Genomic DNA, 22,274 nt, shown 5'->3' with positions numbered 1-22,274 from the left:
TACACGTTTGAATTTGCCCCTTAGTGCGCTTATCCCTACCTCAAGGTGTCCAATCCCCAACGTCAGAACTGCAATTGGAGTAAAGTACAGAAATAAAGATCTTTGTGATCAGCGAATCAAGTAATGAGAGGTTATGTCACCACATAGAGAAGGACAGCGCACGGTCTGACAGCGCACAGTTATTTACCAGGAACCTGTCTGATGATATTGATGCGATGGACCTGGAAGAATTTTGCAGGGTATGGCAATGCCAAGAGTAGGGGACAGAGGATTTCGCGAAAGGCCCGGCCTAAGGACTCACACATGATACAGGGAGAAGGATGCACCTTAAATCTCTTAACAAAACCTTGAACCACCTCTAATGCATTCCCAACATTGCAACAGTAAAGGTAAAGTTGCCACATAGTCCTATCAGGATTATTTGGCAGATCTGTCATTAGTGAGACAGACAGCTCCTGGTGGTTTAACCTGAGGGTCAGCACACCTCAGGCAAGAGAAAGTAACCTGGTTCATGGTAACCTCAATCAATGCAGGAATTGAACGCACACTGTTGCTGAACTAATTGCAAACGTGACTACACTTCAAAAAGTAATTCATTGGCTGTAAAACACTTTGTGACATCTGGTGGCCATGATAAATGCTAAATAAATGCAAAATTTCCTTTTCATTCTACCCTGTTGCCATTCAGTATTAGTCTCTTTCTCAGTGACTCTTTACATAGTAATATAGACTAGCAGCAAACAGTAAGCTTACCCATGCAAACAGCATTTCCATTGTATCGGTGAACTAAGAATGGAACAGCGCCATTTGCAAGAACTAATGCTGTTTCACATCTCCTTGACGATGCTGTAAATGAATACCAGGAGAGAACAGCAGTGAGGCATCCTGCATAGTTAAGGAGGAGTGAGTGGAGGCAGCAGAAAAGAAACAGAGATTTGGCAGCTCAGTGAATGATGTGGGTGTTACATGATAAACTGCGGAGCATTCCTTGTAAATAATTAACGTGCAGATTTCTTCTTTCCACAAGGAAAATGAAAAACCTCTTGAAAAGGAATTCTCTTCATCGGGTTGATTATCCTTCTTTTGTATCTGATTTGGTTGTTTTGGTATCACAACCTAACATACAGATTCCACCAACTTTTAGGAATGATGATCAACACATAATCAGGGATAAGCCCTGTCCAGGACATCAGGAATTAATTCTCCTGCTCTTACGCCAATCCAAACAAGCAGAAGGGACCTTGCATTTAACATTTCATTCAAAGGATGATACCTCCAACAGTGCCCCCTCTGTATATCAGTGAGGTATCACCCTTAATTTCTGCACTCAAGTCTGGCTTTAATCCAGAATCTTCGGACAAAAGTGTTGCCAACTGAGCCACATCGGACACTAACTACTGATTTGGCATAAATCAGTGGCAGAGTATAAATGTTTAGTGCAGTAGTGACTTACAAAGCCAAACTACTGGCCCTTGTCATTGGTATTTAGACGGATGAGAGCTGGTCATATTGAAACATAAAAGATCCTGAAGGATCAATGTTGAGTTGTATACAAGGAGGATGCTTCCTCTTTAGCGGAGACTCAAACAAGGAGACACAGTTTACAAATATATAATCTCCCTTTTAAAATGTGGACCAGGTGTATTTTTTTTTTCTCTTGAGTGTTGTTAGTCTGTGGAATTCTTTTTCCTTAAAGGCAGTCGAGAATTTATTCAAGACTGAGTTAAATTTTTGATAGAGGATGGAGTGGAGAATTACTTGGGGGATTGGAGGGGCGTGACTGTGGGGTTGAGACCAGATCAGCTATGATTTCATTCCGTATTTCGTGTAAGAGCAGGAGAATGGTGGGTCAAGTGGCCTAATGCTGCTGTTTCATCCTATATTCCTATGTAAGGAAACTGTTAAAGTAGTTGTCAAGAAAGGCTAATGGTTTGGTATCCTTTATTATGAGAGGAATTGAGTATAAAGAGAGTATGTTAAGCATCTGTTATACAGGACATTGGACATCTCGAATACTTTGTGCAGTTTTCCTCTCCTTATTTAAGGAAGAATATGAGTACACTGAAAATGGTTTGCTAGATTGATACCTGGAATTAGCAGGTTCTGTCATGAGAACAGTTTGGACTAGTTTTCACTGACATTTAGAAAGTGAGGATGACTTGATTAAAGTCTATAATATCCTGAATTACTAGTTGGGCATAGAAAGGATGTTTTTTCTTGTGGCTCAGTCCAGAAGTAACAGACATTGTTTTAAAATTAGGGATCACCCTATTTAGGACAGGGATGAGGGGAAGCTATTTTCTTTTACAGGACCTGTGAGCTTTGAACTCTCTGGTATAGAAAGCGATGGAGACAAGGTTATTGTGTATTTTTGAAGTGGCGGTAGATAGATTTTCTGAACATTGCTTTTTGCAGGACTCTCATCCAATTTTTGTCTTTTCTCTCATTTGGGAATGCAGGCAGAGTCTTTCCAACATTCTCCGGTTTATCTCTTAGGGCTCTCCTGAAGCTTTGATTTCCATTGCATCAGTACATGCATGAGGGTCGGCTTTGAACACCATAGTTAAGCCAGACTTCCAGGAGCTCATTGAAAATAGTGAGGTGGTGGTTTTTTTATGGAGGGGAGGTGGCAATGCCATGGGGAGATTATAAAACAAGAATGAGAGCTTCAGAACCAGTTCCGCCCATCGTGACACTCCCCTCTGATCCTGCGTTCATCCTTAGTGACCTGAAATCAATGGTTGTAGTGCTGCCTCTGCAGAGTGAAAGCTGAGTTTATCTCTGTTCAGCATCCTCCATTACCTGAACATGTGGAGAGCTTCAAACATGGCTCAAGTACCCTTTGCTGCTGCAGGGGCAATATTTATCCCTTTGGGAGACTGGACTTTTAGGCACCTTTGGGCGAATACCATAATGGAACGTAAACCACTTCAGTGAATAGGTATCTTAAGCTTATTTTTCTCAGAACACTTCCAATGTTGGGCAGGAGGGTGGTAACAAGAGTGAAATTGGCAGGCCTTTGACAGTGACGTAGTTGGTGAAGGTTTTGGGTTTTGAACAGCCATGCACCCAGCCCAGACCCTTGGGCAAGGTTTCCAATGAATCAGGAAGACTCCGTGAAGGCATCAAAATGATGGCCTGGACCCAATTCTGGAATTCCTGACCCCACTCCCGGAACTCCTAGTTTTCACCAGAGGGTGCAGGCTGGTGCAAGTTGTGAGCCCACACTCTGCATTCCTGATCTGGTCAATTCCATAGCAGACAATAGGGCACTAGTCCCCTGACATTTTCAGGGAGTCAGAGCAGCTTTTCAAGGAAAAAGAGTAGAAAAAAAAGGTCATTTTCCAAATATAACGCAGTGGAGCTGGAGGAACACTGCGGGCCAGGCAGCATTGGAGGAGCAGGAAAGTTGACATTTCGGGTCAGGACCCTGTGTTATCTCTTTTTTCTGAGGAAGACTCAATTTTCCTGCTGCTCTGATGGTGCCTGGCCCACAGTGTTCCTCCAGCTCCACACTGTGTTGTCTCTGACTCCAGCATCGGCAGTTCTTACTATCTCTTTTTCCGAGTAGCGGCCTTTGACTAGTGGGGTACTGCCAGATCAGTGTTTGAACCCCAACTATTTGCAAGATATTTTAATGATATTGATGAGGGAACTAAATGTTTGCACATGACACAAAGCTGGCAGGGAGGGTGAACTGTGAGGAGGCTGCAGAGATGCTTCATTTTGATTTAGACAAGCTGAATGAGTGGGCAAATGTATGGCAGATGAAACATGATGTGGATAAATGTGAGGTTAAAAACGAGAAGGCAGATTGTTATCTGATTGTGATAGATTGGGCAAGAGGGAGGTGCAATGAGACCTGGGTGTCCCTTGTGTACCAGTCACTGAGAGTAAACATGCAGGTGCAGCAGGCAGTGGAGGAGGCAAATGGTATGTTGGTTTTCATAGCGAGAGGATCTGAGTACAGGAGCAGCGATGTTATGCTGCAATTGTACAGGGCATTGGTGAGACCACACATGAAGTATTATGTGCACTTCTCGTCTCTTTATCTGAGGAAGGATATTCTGTCTGTGGAGGGAGTGCAGCAAGAGTTTACCAGTCTGATTCTTGGGATGACAGGACAGATATGAAGCGAGACTCAGTCAATTAGGATTATATTCACTCGTGTTTACAAGAATGAGGGGGAATGTCGTAGAAGCCTCTAAAATTCTAACACAGGTGAACGCATGAAGGATGTTCCCACCGACCAGGGAGTTCAGAACCAGGGGTCAAAGTCTAAGGATAGGGGGTAAGCCATTTAGGACTTGAGATGAGGAGAAATATCTTCACCCAGAGAGTGGGAAGCCTGTGGAATTCTCTGCCACAGAAAGCAGTCGAGGCCAAAAGAATGAATCTTTTCAAGAAGGAGTTAGATATAGTTCTTGGGGCTAACGGGATCAAAGGATATGGGGAGATGCAGAAACGGGAGTTGGATGATTGAATGACACAGCAAGCTGGAAGGACTGAATGGCCTACTTCTGATCCTATTTTCTATGTTTCTGTGACCGTGATTTTGAAGCCCCAGAGGGTCTGGATGGTTGATAATTTTATAGGGCAATAATTTTTTGAAATTGAAGAAGTAGAAAGTTAATCATTATTTATTTGAAAGCTTTTTCACAGCTTAATGTTGTTTCTGTGTTCATTGATTCTGTAATGAAGATGGTGAATGGGCATGGAGATGCCACAGCTTGGAATGGAGGTGTGCTGAAAGTTTGTGCTATATATTTATTACTGTTTGGGTTCTAAAGAAGAGCGGAAAAGGTTTTTGGTACCTTTGCACCCACCTCACAGTATTGAGATGAAAGCACTCTCCCACATCCCAGTTTTTATAACCCACTTCCTTCAGCTTCAGGAAGCAGCCAGCCTTTTATCACTGGCATGTTGCACTATAGTATCTGACTGTGGAGGATCTCACTGCTTTTGCAGTCACAAGTTAAGGCAGTAATTAACTGAGATGATTTTTTGTTTTATTCATTCATGGGATGAGGGCATCTCTGGCCGGGCCAGCATTTATTGCCCATCTCCAGAGGGCAGTTAAGAGTCAACCACGTGGCTGTGGATCAGGAGTCACATGTAGGTCAGACAGGGAAAGGAAGGCAGTTTCCTTCCCCAAAGGACATTAGTGAACCAGATGAGTTTTTCCAAAAATGGACAATGATTTCATGGTCATCATTGGACTCTTAATTCCAGGTTATTATCAAATTCATCTGCCATGGTGGGATTCAAACCCAGGTCCCCACAACATTACCTGGGTCTCTGGATTAACGTTCCAGTGATAATTCCACTGGACCACTGCCTCCCCTGTTTAGATAAAATGAGTCAGAGACATGAGCCATGCCCATCTGAGCATACTTAAGTATGGCTGAACATGCACTTAATGGGCCTTAATAAGCAGTGATGACCATCGCTCAGTTATATAGTGCTGTTATCACATTTCTTAAAAATGTACCACAGCGCATCACATACAATGAGTTACTTGGAAGTGCAGGAATTGTTGCTATACATGCAAATAAAAGCAAGTTAAGGCCCAAAGGGGGTGGTGATTGCTTTCCATTATAAAGATGAAAATTAGACCTTGCAATTATACCTTTGGATGCTACCACCCACTCCCTCCCTTCTACACAGTCATCAGCTCATTAAATCGCCCTGCTGTTCACCCACATGATATCTACAAATCACGAACAGTCAATTATATGCCAGTTTATACATTTACCTCTGGCAGTCAACCAGATAGCACCTTACTCTCACACGTCAGGCTCAGCATTTTTGACCATTGGCAAAATCCATCACTTTTAACAAAAACAGAGCACTTCTTAAAATCAGGAGCCGCTGCGACCTTTTAAAGTGCATGTGAGAGCATTGTCTTACTGTTTCTTTTTTTGCAGGGTTAATTATATTGCAGTTTTGCAAGCAGATTAGCGTGGATTAAAATTCACCGAAATAGTAATATTTTTAAATACTGTACACCGAAGCAATTTATTATTGCTCTCAGATTATTACCTCTGTGATTTATAAGCAGTGTGCATTGATTCCTGCAACACAACCTGATCCAGTTCTCTCTTTACGGTGCACTCTTTAAATAAGGAACCAGTGTTTGTGCGTGATGAACATAAAATAAATTGCCTGCAAGGGAAAGGCTCACATAGGGAAACTTAGTGTTATATAGCCTTGCTTGATCTTCCAGTACAATTTGGCAGATTAGCAGAAATCCTAGAGAAACATCCATTGATTTATCTCACTAGGGGTTTCCACTGAATTTCTAAGAGAAGAATGGGAAAGCCCTCATGGAAGTTTCATCTCAAACTGTCTCAGCGGTTGTTCTCAGCATGCTGAAATCATTTAGAAACTTGACTGCATAGATTTTCTTCAATGGTTTGCATTTTCTATTCCAGTGCATTTGTAAAGCAGCTTGTTGAGAATGGACACATTCACAGTGACATTTGCAGACATACGCATGCAGAAAGATGTGTCAAGTCCTCTTGATTTGCATCACTGCAGATGCAATGCAGGCAGCTATTTCCATCCCTCCTTACAAAGGCAATTTTAGCCTTTCATTGAAATAAAGTATTAAAAATTCCCCTGCGCTGTATCCCTTTGTTGCTTGAACCCACGTAAGCCTTTGTCGAATTGTCCTCATCCCTTCCCTGCTGGGACTGTCCACTGTTCAACACTCCCCCACAGGACTCTTGGTCAAGATCAAAATCTCAACAGCACAAAGGATTCAGGCCTGCAACCCTTTTTCCAGTGGCACCACACTTGGGTTCCTCAACCATTGTGTTAACAACAGGAAGCGCTGGAGTCTTAGTTTTCAAGCTGCATTGAAGAAAGACACCACATTGCAACACCAGATGCAAATAATGGAATGCTTAACATTAATAATAAACTGTGCGTTAAATTATAAACCACAGAAGAATTTAAAGAATTTTCTGATCTATTGGAATCCCAACAGATAGCACAAACAACATTAGCACCATTTGTACGATTAGATTATTTTTTACATTTAAAAGACATACCTTAAAACATAGTCACTGTTGTCTGGTACCTCGTTCTCAGAATAATTCAACTATACCATGGTAACAGGAATATTTTCAAATGATTCTCAGAGAGGAAATGGGTAAAATGAATCATAGCATAATGGAAATAGGAATAATTTGAGCACCCAATAGATCTAATGCACATCATTATCTTTTTATGTAATCTGTTCAAATGGCTTATTATGTAATTTATTTGTATACTCGTTTGATATGCCATTTCACATTTTCACAAAAAATTTTCTGACCTAGATACGAACTTAGTTATGTGATGGTTGCAACTGTAATTATTGCTGCTTAGATGGATAGTGGAAGATATTTTTTACACTGAAATCTGTCCGAGGTGGAACAGCTTGAAATGGCACAATATTTTTTGCAGGGACCTAAGGAGCAAAGGTTTAGGGTAAGGCAGAAGTGACGGAGGTTACAACTCTACATGGAAATGATTCCTGTTGCTGTGGACGATGGTATTTTGCTCTAAAATCATTGCACACATGCTGAATATGTCCCCACATACTTGAATTTCCAGCCAGGAATTAGCGTCAAGGAGTTATTTAAAGCTACTTTTTCATTCTAATTGCTCTAGTTTGGCCACCTGTATGAAAATGGCTGCAAGGTTAACTCAGACTAAGCCAGGAACTGAATTCCGAAAATATCGCTGATTATGTATCATAGGACTTGAAACGATAAGACTTAAAAGGTTTTTTTGCACGGGTTCTGGCAAATTGGCATTGCAAGGTCATTTGCCAGTTCAAGAATTCTAGAAGCAGAGAATATAACTGCATGAGAAAGCAAATTAAGCTGGAAGTTTGGACAGAAATTTATCTTGTAAAAAGTAGAATGAGTAGGAGAAGCTACGAGAAATTCTGGCTAAATGTGATTTTTTTTTAAAAACCAGGAAGGAGACAGCCAATGCATGTTTGCTGAAGTGCTGACCTCCTCTGAGTGCTTCAGTACGTTACCTCACTTCCTCCTGGTTACGTGGATGATGCATTTTGCTTGGCCGAATACTGTTGTATTTTCTTCCATTCAGCAGCTCTACAGGTATATTTCATGTCAGCCTTTGGAAGGTGTGGATCAGAGTGACAATAGGCAAAGTTTGGATCTTCCTCTCTCCATCAGCATTTTGCAGAAGTTCTTTTGACAGCCAGCAAGTGTCACCCAGGGTTTGGGGATGAGGCGATGATATTGAATTCATACTGTTCGGTGAACTCCTTAAATTCTCTGGATGTAAATAGGGTGTCGTTGTTACACAATATTCTTTCAGAAACCCCTTGCTCACAAACAGAAGTTGTACTGCTGAACTGATTGTTATAGCTGTCTAACCTTTCACTTTCAGGTCTAAAGGTACCTTTGAGTAGTATTCTGACTATAAGAACTAGGAACAGGAATAGGCAATTCAGCCCTTTGAGCATTTTCCAACATTCTATATGACCGTGGCTGATCTCATCTCAACCTCAACTGCATTTTCCTGCCTGTTCCCCATGACCCTCTAACCTTTACCAACTAAAAATTTGTCTGTCTCCTCCTTGAGTTTATTCAGTGCCATGTCATCTTCAGATTCACAACTCTACGAGAGACGAAATTCCTTCTCTGGTTTAGACCCCTTATTCTAAAACTATGACCTCTCAGTCTAGATTGTCTCACAAGGGGAACCTTTCATTCTATGTTAACTCTGCTGATCCCTTTCAGCATCTTATATACCTCAATTAGACCTCCTCCTATTCTTCGAAACTCAAGAGAATATAGGCCTAACCTGCACAATCTACGACTTACTATTCTTGATTGTGTGTAAATAAGTCAGCTTTCACAGTTTGCCATGAACTGTGTAGTGCTTCAGTTGCTATCATCAACAGTTTCTGCTGTAGGTTTCTATGTTTCTGGTATACATTGCATATAGAGCATATTCTCAATGTCTTTGCATTTGCCTATCCAACACACTGCTGATCTGGCTCTGAGTTTACACCTCTGTTTCCAGGTGTATCTGCTGGAGAAATTTGTCTTTGTCTTGGGCTTGATTGTTCTGCATCTGACCAGCAGAACACCATCTCCCATGGAGATATTGTTTCTGACAGACCTGGCCGTGTTTGCTGGATCTCTGCAGGGCACTCCACATCAGTTGCTGAGAGATTATTGTAGCGTTGGGCTTAACAATGATACCACCAAAGTAGACTATTAAAGGTTAATTGTTAAGGATTAATCAGACATGACAATGAGCAGTTGAAGACATGTGGAAAATGACAAACTTAGTGCAAAATAAAAGGCCTGTTTTGAGTGGGAGATAACTGCATAACCTTGGCAGGGTGGGAGATGGAGTATTGTGCGGTTAACACAGAGCCACCTGGAAGTATTTTTCAACTTGTTTTCTGCACAATGGAATGCCTGGAAAATTACCGAAAGCAGAACAAAATAGTTACACAGCACAAAGCATTAGATTCAGAATAACGTTAACATCAGAGACATTGCTCCATTCATTGGAATTTCACCATCGGTGTGGAGTTTGCAAGACCTGTGCCATGGAATCTGACATAGAACCCCAAGAGCCGCTGTCACCAAAGTCCCTGATGAGCCAAAAGACAGTGTGAGACACTTCTTTAAAATATATCTCAGTAGTTTAACCTAGCCATCTTAATACATACCAATAGTATAAATCAACAATCGGTTTGATTTTATCTATTATTGTCACATGTACCGAAGTACAGTGAAAAGTTTTGCATGTAGTACAGGCAGATCATACCATACAAAGGTCGCAGGGTGATTGAACAGAGTGAGGAATACAAAGTTGCAAAGAAAGTGCACAAAAAGCAAGATCAACGTTAGATTTGAAATTTGAAAGCTCCATTCAGAAACCTGATAACAGCAGAGAATAAGCTGTTCTTGAACCCATTGACACATGTGTTTAAGCTTTTGTATCTGCTGCCTGATGGAAGAGGTTGGAAGAGACTATAACCGGGGTGGGAGGGTACTTTGATGATGTTGGCTGCCTTTCAGAGGCATCGAGAAGTGTAGCTGGAGTCAACGGATGGAACGTTTGCTTGCATGATGGCCTGGGCTGTGTTCACAATTTTTAATTCATTGACGTATTAAGTATTTTAACCCAATGAATTAGCTATATGTCGGAGTGCATGTGTTTTCTTGTAGTCATTTTGATCAGACATTAAAGAACCCATTAGGTACTTTCAGCGTAACTTTTCACCTATGTCAATCTCATGTCTAATCTGACTCAGTTTCAGTGCTGTCAGAGTCACTGCGTGATGAACCTTTATACCTAAGATCCTGTGTTTCTCTTGCAATGATAACTGAGACAGGGTAACTGCTAGCACCATTTCTCTTCCTGGCTTGCATTTCAGGGTGAAAGCATAACTCTGAAACTTTAAGAATAAACCCTGTAGTATGATACATTACATGTATTTTTCATTTAGAGCTGCTCCACTGATTGTTGATCACTGTCCACCATGAGCTTCCTCCAGTAGCTCATGGATATGTATTAGGAGGAGCACCACCTTTGTGCAAGTTCAATTCCCACCACTGGCTGAAGTTTCCACAATGGTCCCTCGTTCTCAACCTCCCCCCTCACCCGAGCTGTAGTGACCCTAGGCCAAATTACCACCAGTCATATCTCTCTAACGAGACACCAGCCCAGTGGTCTGGTAAGACTATTACAACTTTATTTTAGGTATGCATTGAACTTCTCACATTCATATACGGCTGCTCAAGGTGCTCTTTCTTTAATGGCAGATCTGCTTTCAACTGGTGTTAGAATCTTGAATGCAAATGCTGCTGGCTTTCCCTCTCAGACCAGTGCTACTTCCAGTCTTTTTGTAGAGGCATCTTCTTGCAGAGTGACAGGCTTCTCTTTGTCAATGTTGCCTTAAAGGATATTTCTGTTTTGAGTTCATTAAAACTGCTGTTATGTGTCTCTGACCATTGGGGCTCTACTTCTGCCTACATCAGCTCCCACACATTTCCTGTATTTTTGGGCTATGAATGCCCATGTATAGGGTCAAGGCAAGGAACTGTGAAACTCTCTCTTCTCTCCTGGGTCTTGAAACTAAAGAAGATCACAAATCTTTCAGAACCTGGCTTGCTTCTGTAGGAACTGGCATTCTTCCGTCACAATCACAATATATCTATCTGTGTTTAACTTGATCCAGCTTTCCTGCCTCACTCCAGGTTCTCATGATCTTTTCTCCTTTCATCATATCCCTGGATGTCATCTGTTATCCTGACTGCTCCTTTTACATTCCCATGTATGTCTCACTAGGTTTTTGTGGAGCATATTCTAGCTCACTTTAAAGCCAAAAGGTAGACTCAGGAATTTTGGACTGTCCGAAGGGTGTGTTGAATATTGTCAACAGTTGACACCTGTACCTTCACATCGCTGTAGCTATTTCTCGTATTGAGCTTACTGCAAACTTTCACCTGTGTCAGTACCAGTGTGATCTCTTCCAATGTCAATATGGGGTAGCGATCCTATTTTATGACGTGATTAAGATCCAAGAAGACTCTTAAATGTACATATGGTCTCTTTTACACTATGGAAATTATCCAAACTGAGTTCTGTCACTCTGCTTCTCTTGGCTCTTTTTCAAGTTTTCCTTCCCATTCTTTATAGGGGACGTGGATCATCGATTTCGTTGTTGGGTTAAAAGAGATGTGAAACACAGGATCTTCAAACCGTCTCATCAAAGTGTCCGGATGCATTGGCACCAAATCTTCTTTGCTTCTCTTCAAAGGATGCTTTTTAATGGATTCACTGTCTTCAACCCTCAGTACAACCTCTTTCACCTCATGGTTTACTGAGATCATCCACAGCATTTCACACCTGCTCAACCCCTTGGCCTGGTTTGTTGATGTAGAATGTACATTTAACTTCTTTTCCTTCGTATGTCCCCCTGATTCAGATTGCTTCTGGCTGTCGAAACTCATGCTCCCTTATGGTGTGATCATGGCAACTTCCAAATGTTCAGTGAAGATCTTCAATCATGGCCTTGGGTTGGGCAGGTGGAGGATGGATGTGATGTTACTTAAACTCCAGTATCAATCTTCACCTTCAGATTTATGGCTGTGGGTTCATTTCTCAGCCTCTTCCAGACCTGAATGGTTGGGAGAATTTACTTTCTCTCTGAACTTTCACATCAAGATGTTTCACGTGGTTGTGTGGTTTCATGAGTTTTATCATATTCTCAAACGCACTGGGACCCAGGTCATGGACATTTCAGTTTCTTCTCCTATTCCTATTTGCCTTGTTTCTCTATCTCCGGTGACTCCCCTACCGCTTTCCACCTTCATTCTGCACATCCTTTGCCAGTGATAGAACTTTCCAACTGCTCTGCAGATTGATCCATGTGCAGGACATTTCCTTCTGTCTGTTAAATCACATGGTCATCCATAGCTTCTGCCTGTCTTTCTTCCAGTTTGGTGTACATTCTTTTGTTAAGGTTTCACTGCATCAACCCTGCTGCATTTGTCTTGGCTTAACTGAAGGCTTGTGGTTTGGCTAGTTCAACTGTCTGCTCATAGCTTGGTGTGCTCTGGTAAGTTCTACATCTTGAATATTGTGAGATTATGCTTTCCAATTAGCATTCTTTGGGTGTGACGGCCCCAAATTAGTTGATCTTTCAGCCTTTCGTCCACATCCCTAAACTTGTGTTTCCTGGCTACATTCTTCAGTCTTGTTACAAAATTGTCATTAGGCTCATCCAACTCCTGTCTGAACCCTTGAAATTTAGACCAGTAGATCTGGTAGTTTAATCATGTTTGGAGGTGGATGTTCACTCCTTCAAAAATGTTGTCTTCTCCACTGAGGTCTCAGCTGCTAAATAAATATAATTCTTGGTTTACTGCCCAACAGAGGATATGGCTGACAGTCTATTCATTGTTAGTGCCTCTTAGGAAACAGCTGAATGTCAGAAAACAGAAAGTTTAGGGACGCAGATGAAAGGCTGATAGAACAACTTTTGTTTAAACGTCTCAAATGCCTCCATGACATCACTAGGTGTCAAGTTCAATATGGCTATGTATTTGTTGCCTTGCTGTTCAACACTGTTTTCTGTTTTTATTTTCATGATACACCCAGCTTTTCTTTCTCTGGCCCTAATTTGCATCGCTTTCACCAATCAACGTTAAATTCATCTAAATATTTTAGGGTTAGTCACAGCTGCCACCATGTTGTGGTGTAAAACATAATGGTTTGGAAAGGGTTAATGTTAGAGACTGCGTTAGATTTTACGTAATCTGACAATGTCCTGTCGTCTTGGATGGAGACTCTGGGAGTCCAGTTCGAGATTCAAATGGCATTAGACTTTGGCTTCCGATAGCCATTATGATAAGGCTAATTGCCCAATGTAACTGTCTAATGTTAACAATACAACTTGGTGTTAAGACCAGTGCCTCCTCTTGTTGAAACTCAAAGGGGTTCATCCTCCACCACTTTTAACCATCAGGGCCTTTGGACTCAGTTAGAGAAAGGAGCATTCAACTCCAGCCACAAGCTGCCAGTAGTTAGTTCCATAGACGTGCAGCAAATTACATCAGCTGGTTATCTTTTGGCTCCTCGGTGTTGGAAGTCATCACACTTCAGGTTTGAAAATCTTTAAACACTCTATCTTTGATTCTTGGCTTACTGACTGTCTAGAGACTGGTGGATCAGTATTCTGTTACACAATAGTTGGAAGGAATGGCAAAAAATTTGTTAAGTTGGACTTAAAGATTTGATATGGAGGGTTATGTTATAAATTTATGTCTCTGTACTGGATAGCATCAGGAAATAGGATGTTACTGTGTTTGCTGTGTGTTTTAAGATCTTTCTAACTGTGTTCTGTATCTAGATAGTTTGGTTTGTATTTAATAGTTCTCATCTTTTGTGTCATACACTTCTATTATTAAAGAATTCCTGCAGCGTCTGTGACTATGTTTCACTGACTGACCACCACCATAACTGAAAAAAAAAACATATGATCTATCAAGACTGAAAACAAAAATTGCTGGAGATCACAATGGGTCATGCAGCATCCATTGAGAGAGAGCAAGCTAACGTTTCACATCCAGTGACTCAAAACGTTAGCCTGCTTTCTTCCCATGGATGCTGCCTGACCCGCTGTGATCTCCGGCATTTTTTGTTTTCAGACCAGATTCTGGCATCTTCAGTGATTTGCTCCTATGATCTATCAAGCCAGATTTCATTCTGGGGCTCTAACATGTCTGACATGTCCAGTAGAACCATCAGCTGGGATTATAACAACACTTCATAGTTGGAGCCATTAAATGTAAACTTTCTTAAAAACAAGGTACACATGCAATAAATAAGTCATATACGAACACTAAGTTACATACAACAATAAGTTTCTTGAAGGGAAGTCAGTGAGTTACTGTATTTTTTAAACTCTAATTGGAGACATACAGTTGGTTATTATCTGTAACAGATCTCAAAATTAAATATTTTCAAGCTCCCACCCTCTGAACAAAACAATGGGTTTAATGACAATTAAAATTGAGTAGTTGCCTCAGTAAAGACAATCTGCAATGCTGCCTATGTCCCCAAATGACAAGTTGAAGCCTAAAATGTATTGTGAACCATCCTTTATTTAATCATGTTGATGTGTGAATATAGTTGTTGTGTTTAAAAACGTCTGTGAATTTGATGCTTTTCTTTTGCATTGTCCTTCACACAACACACATACAGATATACACACCATTAATTTATGTCCTACAGAGAACATAACGTGCTTGAGCGGAGACTGGAATTGGCAGGGGAATTATGTCATTTTGTTATAAGTTAATAAAAATGTTCCACCCGGGGAGAGCTTCTGTCATTCACTTTAAAGCAATAGTACCAGCAGCATGCAGTATACATACTACACACTGCAGCGACTTGCCAAGCTTCCTTGATAGCACCTTCCAAACCAACAAACTCTTTGACCTAAAAGAGCAAGGACAGTGGACAATTAGAACATTCCAACCAGCAAGTTTGCCTCGAAGCCATGCATCATACTGTCATGTCCCACTTGTGAAACTGCACAGATGCTCAAGCCCCACAGCTCCCTGGATTGTCATGGGCATTGATAGAGAATTGCGCATGGGCAGGAATCAGCGAGTAGGGATAAAGGATTCTTTTTCAGGTTGGTGACCTAGGACCAGTGGGGCTCCACAGGGATCAGTGCTGGGACCACAACCATTTATAATATATATTAATGACTTGGAGGAAGGGAGCGAATGTATTGCAGCCAGATTTGGCAGACAACACAAAAATAAGTGGTAAGATAGGCTGCGAGAGGGATACAAAGAATTTCCAAAGAGATATTAATAGATTAAATAAGTGGGCAAGAAGTTGGCAAATGGAGCGTAATGTGGGAAGATGCGATTTTGTTGACTTTGAAAGAGAGAACAGAAGAGCAGTATTAATTAAATGGAGAAAAACTGCAGAAAGCTGCAACGCAAATGGACTTGGGAGGACTTGTACATGAAACACAGAAAACAAGCACGCAGGCAATCAGAAAGGCTAATGGAATGTTAGTCCTTATTTCAAGGGGGGTGGAGTATAAGAGTAGGGAAGTCGTACTGCAACGGTACAAGGTGCTGGTGAGACCACATCTGAAGTACTGTGAGCAGTTTTGGTCTCCTAATAGGAGGAAAGATATCATTTCATCAGTGGCAGTTCAGAGAAGGTTCGCTAAGATGATCCCTGGTACTGGCTGGGATAGGTAGATTCTTAATCAGTCAGGGAATCAAGAGTTATGGGAAAAGAGCAGGAAAGTGGACATGAGGAATGTTGGATCAGCCATGATCCTATTGAATGGAGGAGTAGGCTTGAGAGACCAAATGACCTATTCATGTACCTATTTCTTATGGTCTTAATGATCTAATCAAAGTGCATAAATTCCCCTATTTACCTGTCCCTTAATAGAAAACAGTGACCAGGTTCCTGTAATTAACAAGAATGATGGTCACTCAGCAAAACTTCATACTGAAGACCTTAATTTAGTTTGGAAATGTGTACACTGCATTATTTTCCTTGTTCTCAAGCCCTGAAAAGTGTATCTCCAGCTGCAATTTCTTAGATCTTCCAAGTAACTCATGATTCATATTTGTAAGAAAAATACCTGGACTTAAGGTGTTAAGCTTTGAGGAGAGATTGTACAAACCAGGCCTGTTTTCTCTAGATTTTAGAAGGTTAGGGAGTGATCTGATCAAAGTCTCCAAGGTATTAACAAGAAAAGACAAGGTAGACAATGATAACCTATTTCCAGTAGTTGTGGATTCTAGAAAAAGGGGGCATAATCTGAGAATTAGGGCCAGACCATCCAGAAGTGATGTTAGGGTGGTAGATGTTTGGAACTCTCTTGCACAAAAAGCAAGAGATGCTTAATCGGTTGGTAATTTTAAATCTGAGATAGATAATTTTTTGTCAAGCAAAGATAATAAGGGGAATGAGTGAAAAGCAGATATATGGAGTTAGGCCACAGATCGGCCATCATCTCATTAAATGGTAGAATAGGCTGGAGGGGCTGAATGGCCTACTCCTATTCCTGGGTAATCTCCGATTTCTGTCAGCTGATGAAATGTATTGGCAAGCTTTTTGTAAAATGTCAGATTGGATACACAACTTCAATGCAGGCAAATTATCAATAAGCACAATTACGAACATGCACAGTTTGGTGCACTATTTCAATATCACCTGAGATCGTGAGAGTGTGTGGAAGAATCTACTGGATTAATGAAGCGCCTTTGCCTTTTTCAGTTGCAGACTCCATAACTATTATGTATCATAAATAGCCTGGCCTAGTGTGCTTTCTGATACGTAAGCAATCACTGGTTGAGAATGATTGAAGGAAGAGGATGTATTGATGTCTGGAGAGACAACACTAACTAATGTCAGAGATAACAAGGTGTAGAGCTGGATGAAGCACAGCAGGCCAAGCAGCATCAGAGAAGCAGGAAAGCTGATGTTTCATGTCTGGACCCAATTTTCTGAAGAAGGGCCCAGACCCAAAACATCAGTTTTCCTGCTCCTCTAATGTTGCTTGGTTTGCTGTGTTCATCCAGCTCCACACCTTGTTATCTCAGATTCTCCAGCATCGGCATTTCCTACTATCACTAACTAACATCATGCCTTTTTCAGCATTGCAATCACACCCTGGCGACCATCAGCAAGGCAACTTGAGTAGAATTTGGATTCTATGCAGATCTTCTATGGGAGATTTTTCACCACCAGCCCATCTTGTAAAACTAGTCTACAGGCTTACCTGTATTCAGTGGTGAAAGATTCGTCACAAACTCTTCAGAAGAAGAGACATTTACATAAGAGCATAAGATACAGGAGCTGAATTAGGGCATTGCACCCATTGAGGCTGCTCCACTATTCAATGAAGGCTGATATATTTCTCAATTTCCCTCTTCTGCCTTCTCCCTGTAACCTTTGATCCACTTATTGATCAAGAACCTATCTATCTCTATTTTAAATACACTCAATGACCTGGCCTCTACAGCCCTCTGTGGCATTGAGTTCCTCAGATTCAGCACCCTCTGGCTGAAGAAATTCCTCCTCATCTCAGTTCTAATGGATCAATTCTCCGCTCTGAGGCTGTGTCCCCAGGTCTGAGTCTCTCCTACTAGTGGAAACATCTTCTCCCCGTCCACTGTATCCAGGCCTTTCCCATTTCTGTCAGATGACAAAAACATGTTTGCAAGCCTTTGTAAAATGTCAGATTGGTTGCACAACTTCAATGCAGACAGATTATGAACAAGAAAAATTATGAAAATGCATGAGCATCTAGTGTCTGCAGCCTGCATAGTTTCATTAGTGATAGCACATGGATGCAGTTAGGTGCACTATTTCAGTACTACCTGAATGACCAGAGATTGTGAGAGTATGTGAGTGTGCAAGTTTCAATGAGAAAACCCCTCATCCTTCTAGACTGCATCGAGTACAGACCCAGTGTCTTCAACCGCTCCTGATATGACAAGCCCTTTATTTCCAGGATCATTCTTGTAAACCTCTGGACCGCATTGCTATTGGACAGGATTCATGTATAGGTCAGGTAAGGAGAGTAGATTTTCTTCCCTAAAGGACATTAGTGAACCAGATGGAATTTTCCAATAATTGAAAGTGGTTAAATGACTGCCGGTTGGCCAGCTCTTTATTCCGGATTACTTCATCATCTTCCATGGTGGTTCCCGATGCATTATCCTGGAATGCTAGTCCAATGACGTTACCACTTCCTTCCTGATTATTCTTAAACTGCTTCAAGTGTAATGTCATGAAGCATGTGGATAATAAGAATGTTTCTTAAACATTTGCAGTCATTCAATACATTGTCTCTAATTTTCCTATTTAAATTTTCCTAATGAACTTTACAACAATTTCAAGTGTGACGTTTGCATTTCAATCAAAGCCATCCTGATTTTAGATGTTTCCTAATCAACCTGCTCAGAGATGTTATTACACACATCTAGAGTAGGTGAGACTTGAACCCAGGGATCCTGAGTGGAGACATTACCACTGTGCCACAAGAGCCCTCACCTGGATCTTAAATACAAGGAGTCACCGGGTTGCGAATGAGTTCCATTCTGCACTCCATGAGTTCCATTCTGGACTCCATTCATAAGTCAATTTGTACGCAGTTTGAGGCACAATGCAGAGCAATCGAAAGCAGCCTTTCATAAGGACGGGAGATGTTCATATGTCAGATCTTTAAAATTACACCCCTGTATGACATCGCATTCATAAGTTATGGGTGTTCATAAATCAGACATTTGTAAATCAGATATCCCCTGTTTGCTGTTAATAATTATTGGTAGTAATGAAACATTTTTTGAATGGTAATTGGTTGGAGCAGTTTATTTTACAAGCTTTATTACATTACTTTAACCTACCTCTGCAGCTAATTACGTTTGTCCAAATGAAACTTCCAAATCATGAGCATCTGACTGATTTATATGCTTAATCCTAATTTTGAAAAGGAGGGGGAAAAAACTCCTTTGGTGGACAGACAGCATCTTGTGATGATGTTGCTGTATTCAAAACATGCAATACAGGATCTGAGCACACTCATTCTTTGTCAACTGTTTTAAAGCCGTATATTAGAGTAACACTGTTTTCTTTCCCCAGGCAAAAGAGATGCGGCAGATGGTGAAGCTGGAAGCCGAGATGGCTCGCAGACCAGCAACAGTGGTCTGAATTCCCCTGAAACTGATTGAGACCAATGGCATACGATGAATAGTAATGTCCAAACTACCAATACTAACAGCAATTTTGCCATCTCTTCTTACCTCACAAGTCTACTGTAGCCAGCAACTTTCTGTATCAAAAGGATCTGCGTACATCAATGTCAATGGCTTTGTTGTCACGAGCACTTTAAAGGTTGCTGATTCTACTTAACATGTGTCCAAATAATTTTATTTGAATCACCGTCTTCTGGTAAAGGAAAACAGCAGAGAAATGCTGGCAGGGTTAAGATTTCATTTTGTTTCATTAAAATCCATAGGTTGGAAAATGGCTATTCCAGCAAAGTGGGGGGTGAAGTCACAAAATTATAAATGTCATAAACAGTAAGAACATTATTAAATTAGTTAGAAAACAATTTATTGCTTGCCAAGAAATCTACATATCTTACATTAGGTCTGCATACATTGCCAAAAAATGTTCAGAATCCTAAACGTGTAGATTGATCTACCAGAGCCCTGTCATGTCACAAGAATGTGATCCTGCAATCTCACTTCAATTTGGAGCTTTCCAGGGACTAATTACAGTTACAACTATACAATCTTGCTTGTCATAAGTGGACAACCTAACCTAGACTTGATGATCCGTCTAACCCAATGACCAGAATTGATCACAAAAGTGGGTTTCCACAGCAAATTAAACATCGTAATTTCAAATCAGTGAATTGTTTCAACCATTCATGTAAATGTTGAGCTCTTTGCATGGTCTTGCACAAGTAACTAGCTTTTAGTTTACAATGGATTGCTGCATGTTTTTACTCCCTTGGAGTTGTTGGCATGCTGCCATTCAATATTAGACTGCCTGAAATACTGGTAGCTTTGTCCACAAAGGGATGAAGCTAACATGTACATTGATAACGTTCCCAAAGTTGATACCAAGGAATCAATCTGAAAGTAATTCACTGTATCCAGCACCTGGAACTGTCCAGGATGCATTTATGGATCTTTATCAGGGGTGTTGGTAAGGGAAAATCCTTGTTGAGAATGTTGATAGACACAAGTTTTTAAAAGAATATGTGTAAAACACATATACAGCCATTGCATTTCTTACTTTGCAATATGTGAACACTATAAGACAAAGTGGATTCAGACCAAGTTAATGTACTTTATCATAAAACAAGAAAATAAATCAGATGGCAAATGTTGAATCAGGGAATTTATTTAATATTCTAAGCACATAATGTGAACAAAAAAAGTTTTATTACACTGGTGCCAGAAAGTGGGACATCTTTTTCTAAACAAATACAGATAACAAAGTATTCAACAAAGTTTGCTGAGGTTTGGAGCTACTGTAGCAAAGAGTCTTGTAGTCCAACCAGCATGTACAAAACAAAAATACACATCAGTGCAGTGCAGATATTCACCAAATTGTTTTACTTTAAGCATATGGTTCTTACCAGAATAAAATTTGAAGATGGGCAACCAAAATATTGTCCAAATCAACACAGAGTCCTGAGCAATTCCGCATCTTATATGGCAATATGCCTTCACACTATAAACTAAAAGGACATCTTAAGTGATGCTGCATAAAACAAAACAAAGATTTTCTGTAGCTCAATGTAGCTAATAGTGCACCATTTTATTTCATGCCATGGGGGATGGTTCAAATCTGTGTGTAAGAAGTATTTGAAATGTTCTTGCCAGATGATAACATGCATCTGTGACCCAAACAAACTTCCCAAAAGCGTTTGTAGCATTACACAAGAGAAGGTAATTGAACATGTGTCTGCCAGAGCAGAAGTGTTGAAATATACCATGATGAAATACTGTATGTAAATATGTATTTAATTCTATAACATCATTTAAGACCAAAATGTGTTTAAAGGCATATCGATTATCTTAAGGGCTGTGTGATCGTGTAATACTTGCAGACTTGCTAAGAATATATTTGTTTCTGAGAATGCAATTTCGTGTTATCAGCCATTTTGAGGGATTTTTCTCCAGCAAGCCATTTTTAACCCTCTTAAAACAAATAGCTTTCACGACATATCAATTATGGTATTGTATATGTAAGGTGGTATTCCTAAAATGTATTGTGTACTACTGTAACAGTCCTTTTAATGTGCCACTGGTATACCTAACTGATGCAGGTGGGTTACTGGGAATTGCTGCTTTCACAAAGAAATGAAGTGCAATGTCGAAACAATTTGAATTATCTAAATTCTCGGGTATATAGTTTTTAAAAAAGTACACAATTTCCATTCTGTTTGCTGGTAGACACTGTCTTTAAATGGCTGTTATGTTTTATATCAGGTAACTGTCCTACTGCTTATATATAATTAGCTATGTAGGTTTGCTGAAAAAGCAGGCTGTTTTACAGGTATCACTAACATGTATTGGTTTTGTTTAAATATATATATATATAGAAAAGAGATTTGGTGAAGGTGTTTTATATTTATATTATCTGTCAATTACAAAGTAGAAAATCATGAACTCTTAATTGATGTTCCCAGAATTCTTTAATACGATTTTATAGTTTCTGTACTCCATTATAAATAAATGATAAAAGTTGAGAAGCGACTTAATGACTCAAGTGTTATTGAAGTCACTGTGACACTGCTTGCAACAAAAATAATTTCTCAGCAGCCAAAGCATCAAGAATACTTTGAAAGTTTTGGTCCCGTTATCGAAGGAAAGACATTCCGGAAAATAAACAAAGAACTATGGGATGCTGGAAATCTGAAACACAAACAGAAAGAGCTGGAGAGGCTCAGCAGGTCTGGTCACATCTGTAGAGAGAGAAGCAGAGTTAATGTTTCAAGTCCAGTGACCCTTTGTCAGAACAGAGCCTGCTTCCCTCCCCACAGACGCTGAGGTTCTCCAGCACTTTCATTTTGTATGAAGGAGGTATGGACATTTGAGGAAATCCAGAGAAGATTCACAAGGTTGATCCCAGATATGGAGGGTTTATCTTATGAGAAGACGTTGAATTGTTTGCGTCTGTACTCATTGGAATTTAGAAGAATGAGAGGCAAGTTC

General features: G+C 40.5%; 1 protein-coding gene across 8 annotated transcripts in view; it reads left to right on the top strand.

The window, feature by feature from the left end:
- The window catches only part of LOC109936216 (1-phosphatidylinositol 4,5-bisphosphate phosphodiesterase beta-4-like), a 537,830-nt gene extending 516,015 nt beyond the window's left edge, over positions 1-21,815 (top strand). For 7 of the 8 annotated variants that reach the window (XM_048601092.1, XM_048601098.1, XM_048601094.1 and 4 more), the window contains one exon: positions 19,183-21,796. In XM_048601092.1, the coding sequence (XP_048457049.1) occupies positions 19,183-19,271 (89 nt within the window). In that variant the 3' untranslated portion in view covers positions 19,272-21,796. Of the gene's footprint in view, positions 1-19,182 lie in introns of all 8 variants that reach the window. The other variant, XM_048601091.1, reaches the window with a different exon arrangement.
- Positions 21,816-22,274: the final 459 nt, after the last annotated feature.

Source organism: Rhincodon typus, chromosome 9, assembly GCF_021869965.1.
Source record: "Rhincodon typus isolate 14 chromosome 9, sRhiTyp1.1, whole genome shotgun sequence".
NCBI lineage: Eukaryota > Metazoa > Chordata > Chondrichthyes > Orectolobiformes > Rhincodontidae > Rhincodon > Rhincodon typus.
The sequence above is the reverse complement of the archived record's forward strand: the minus strand, read 5'-3'. Positions and strand labels throughout refer to the sequence as shown.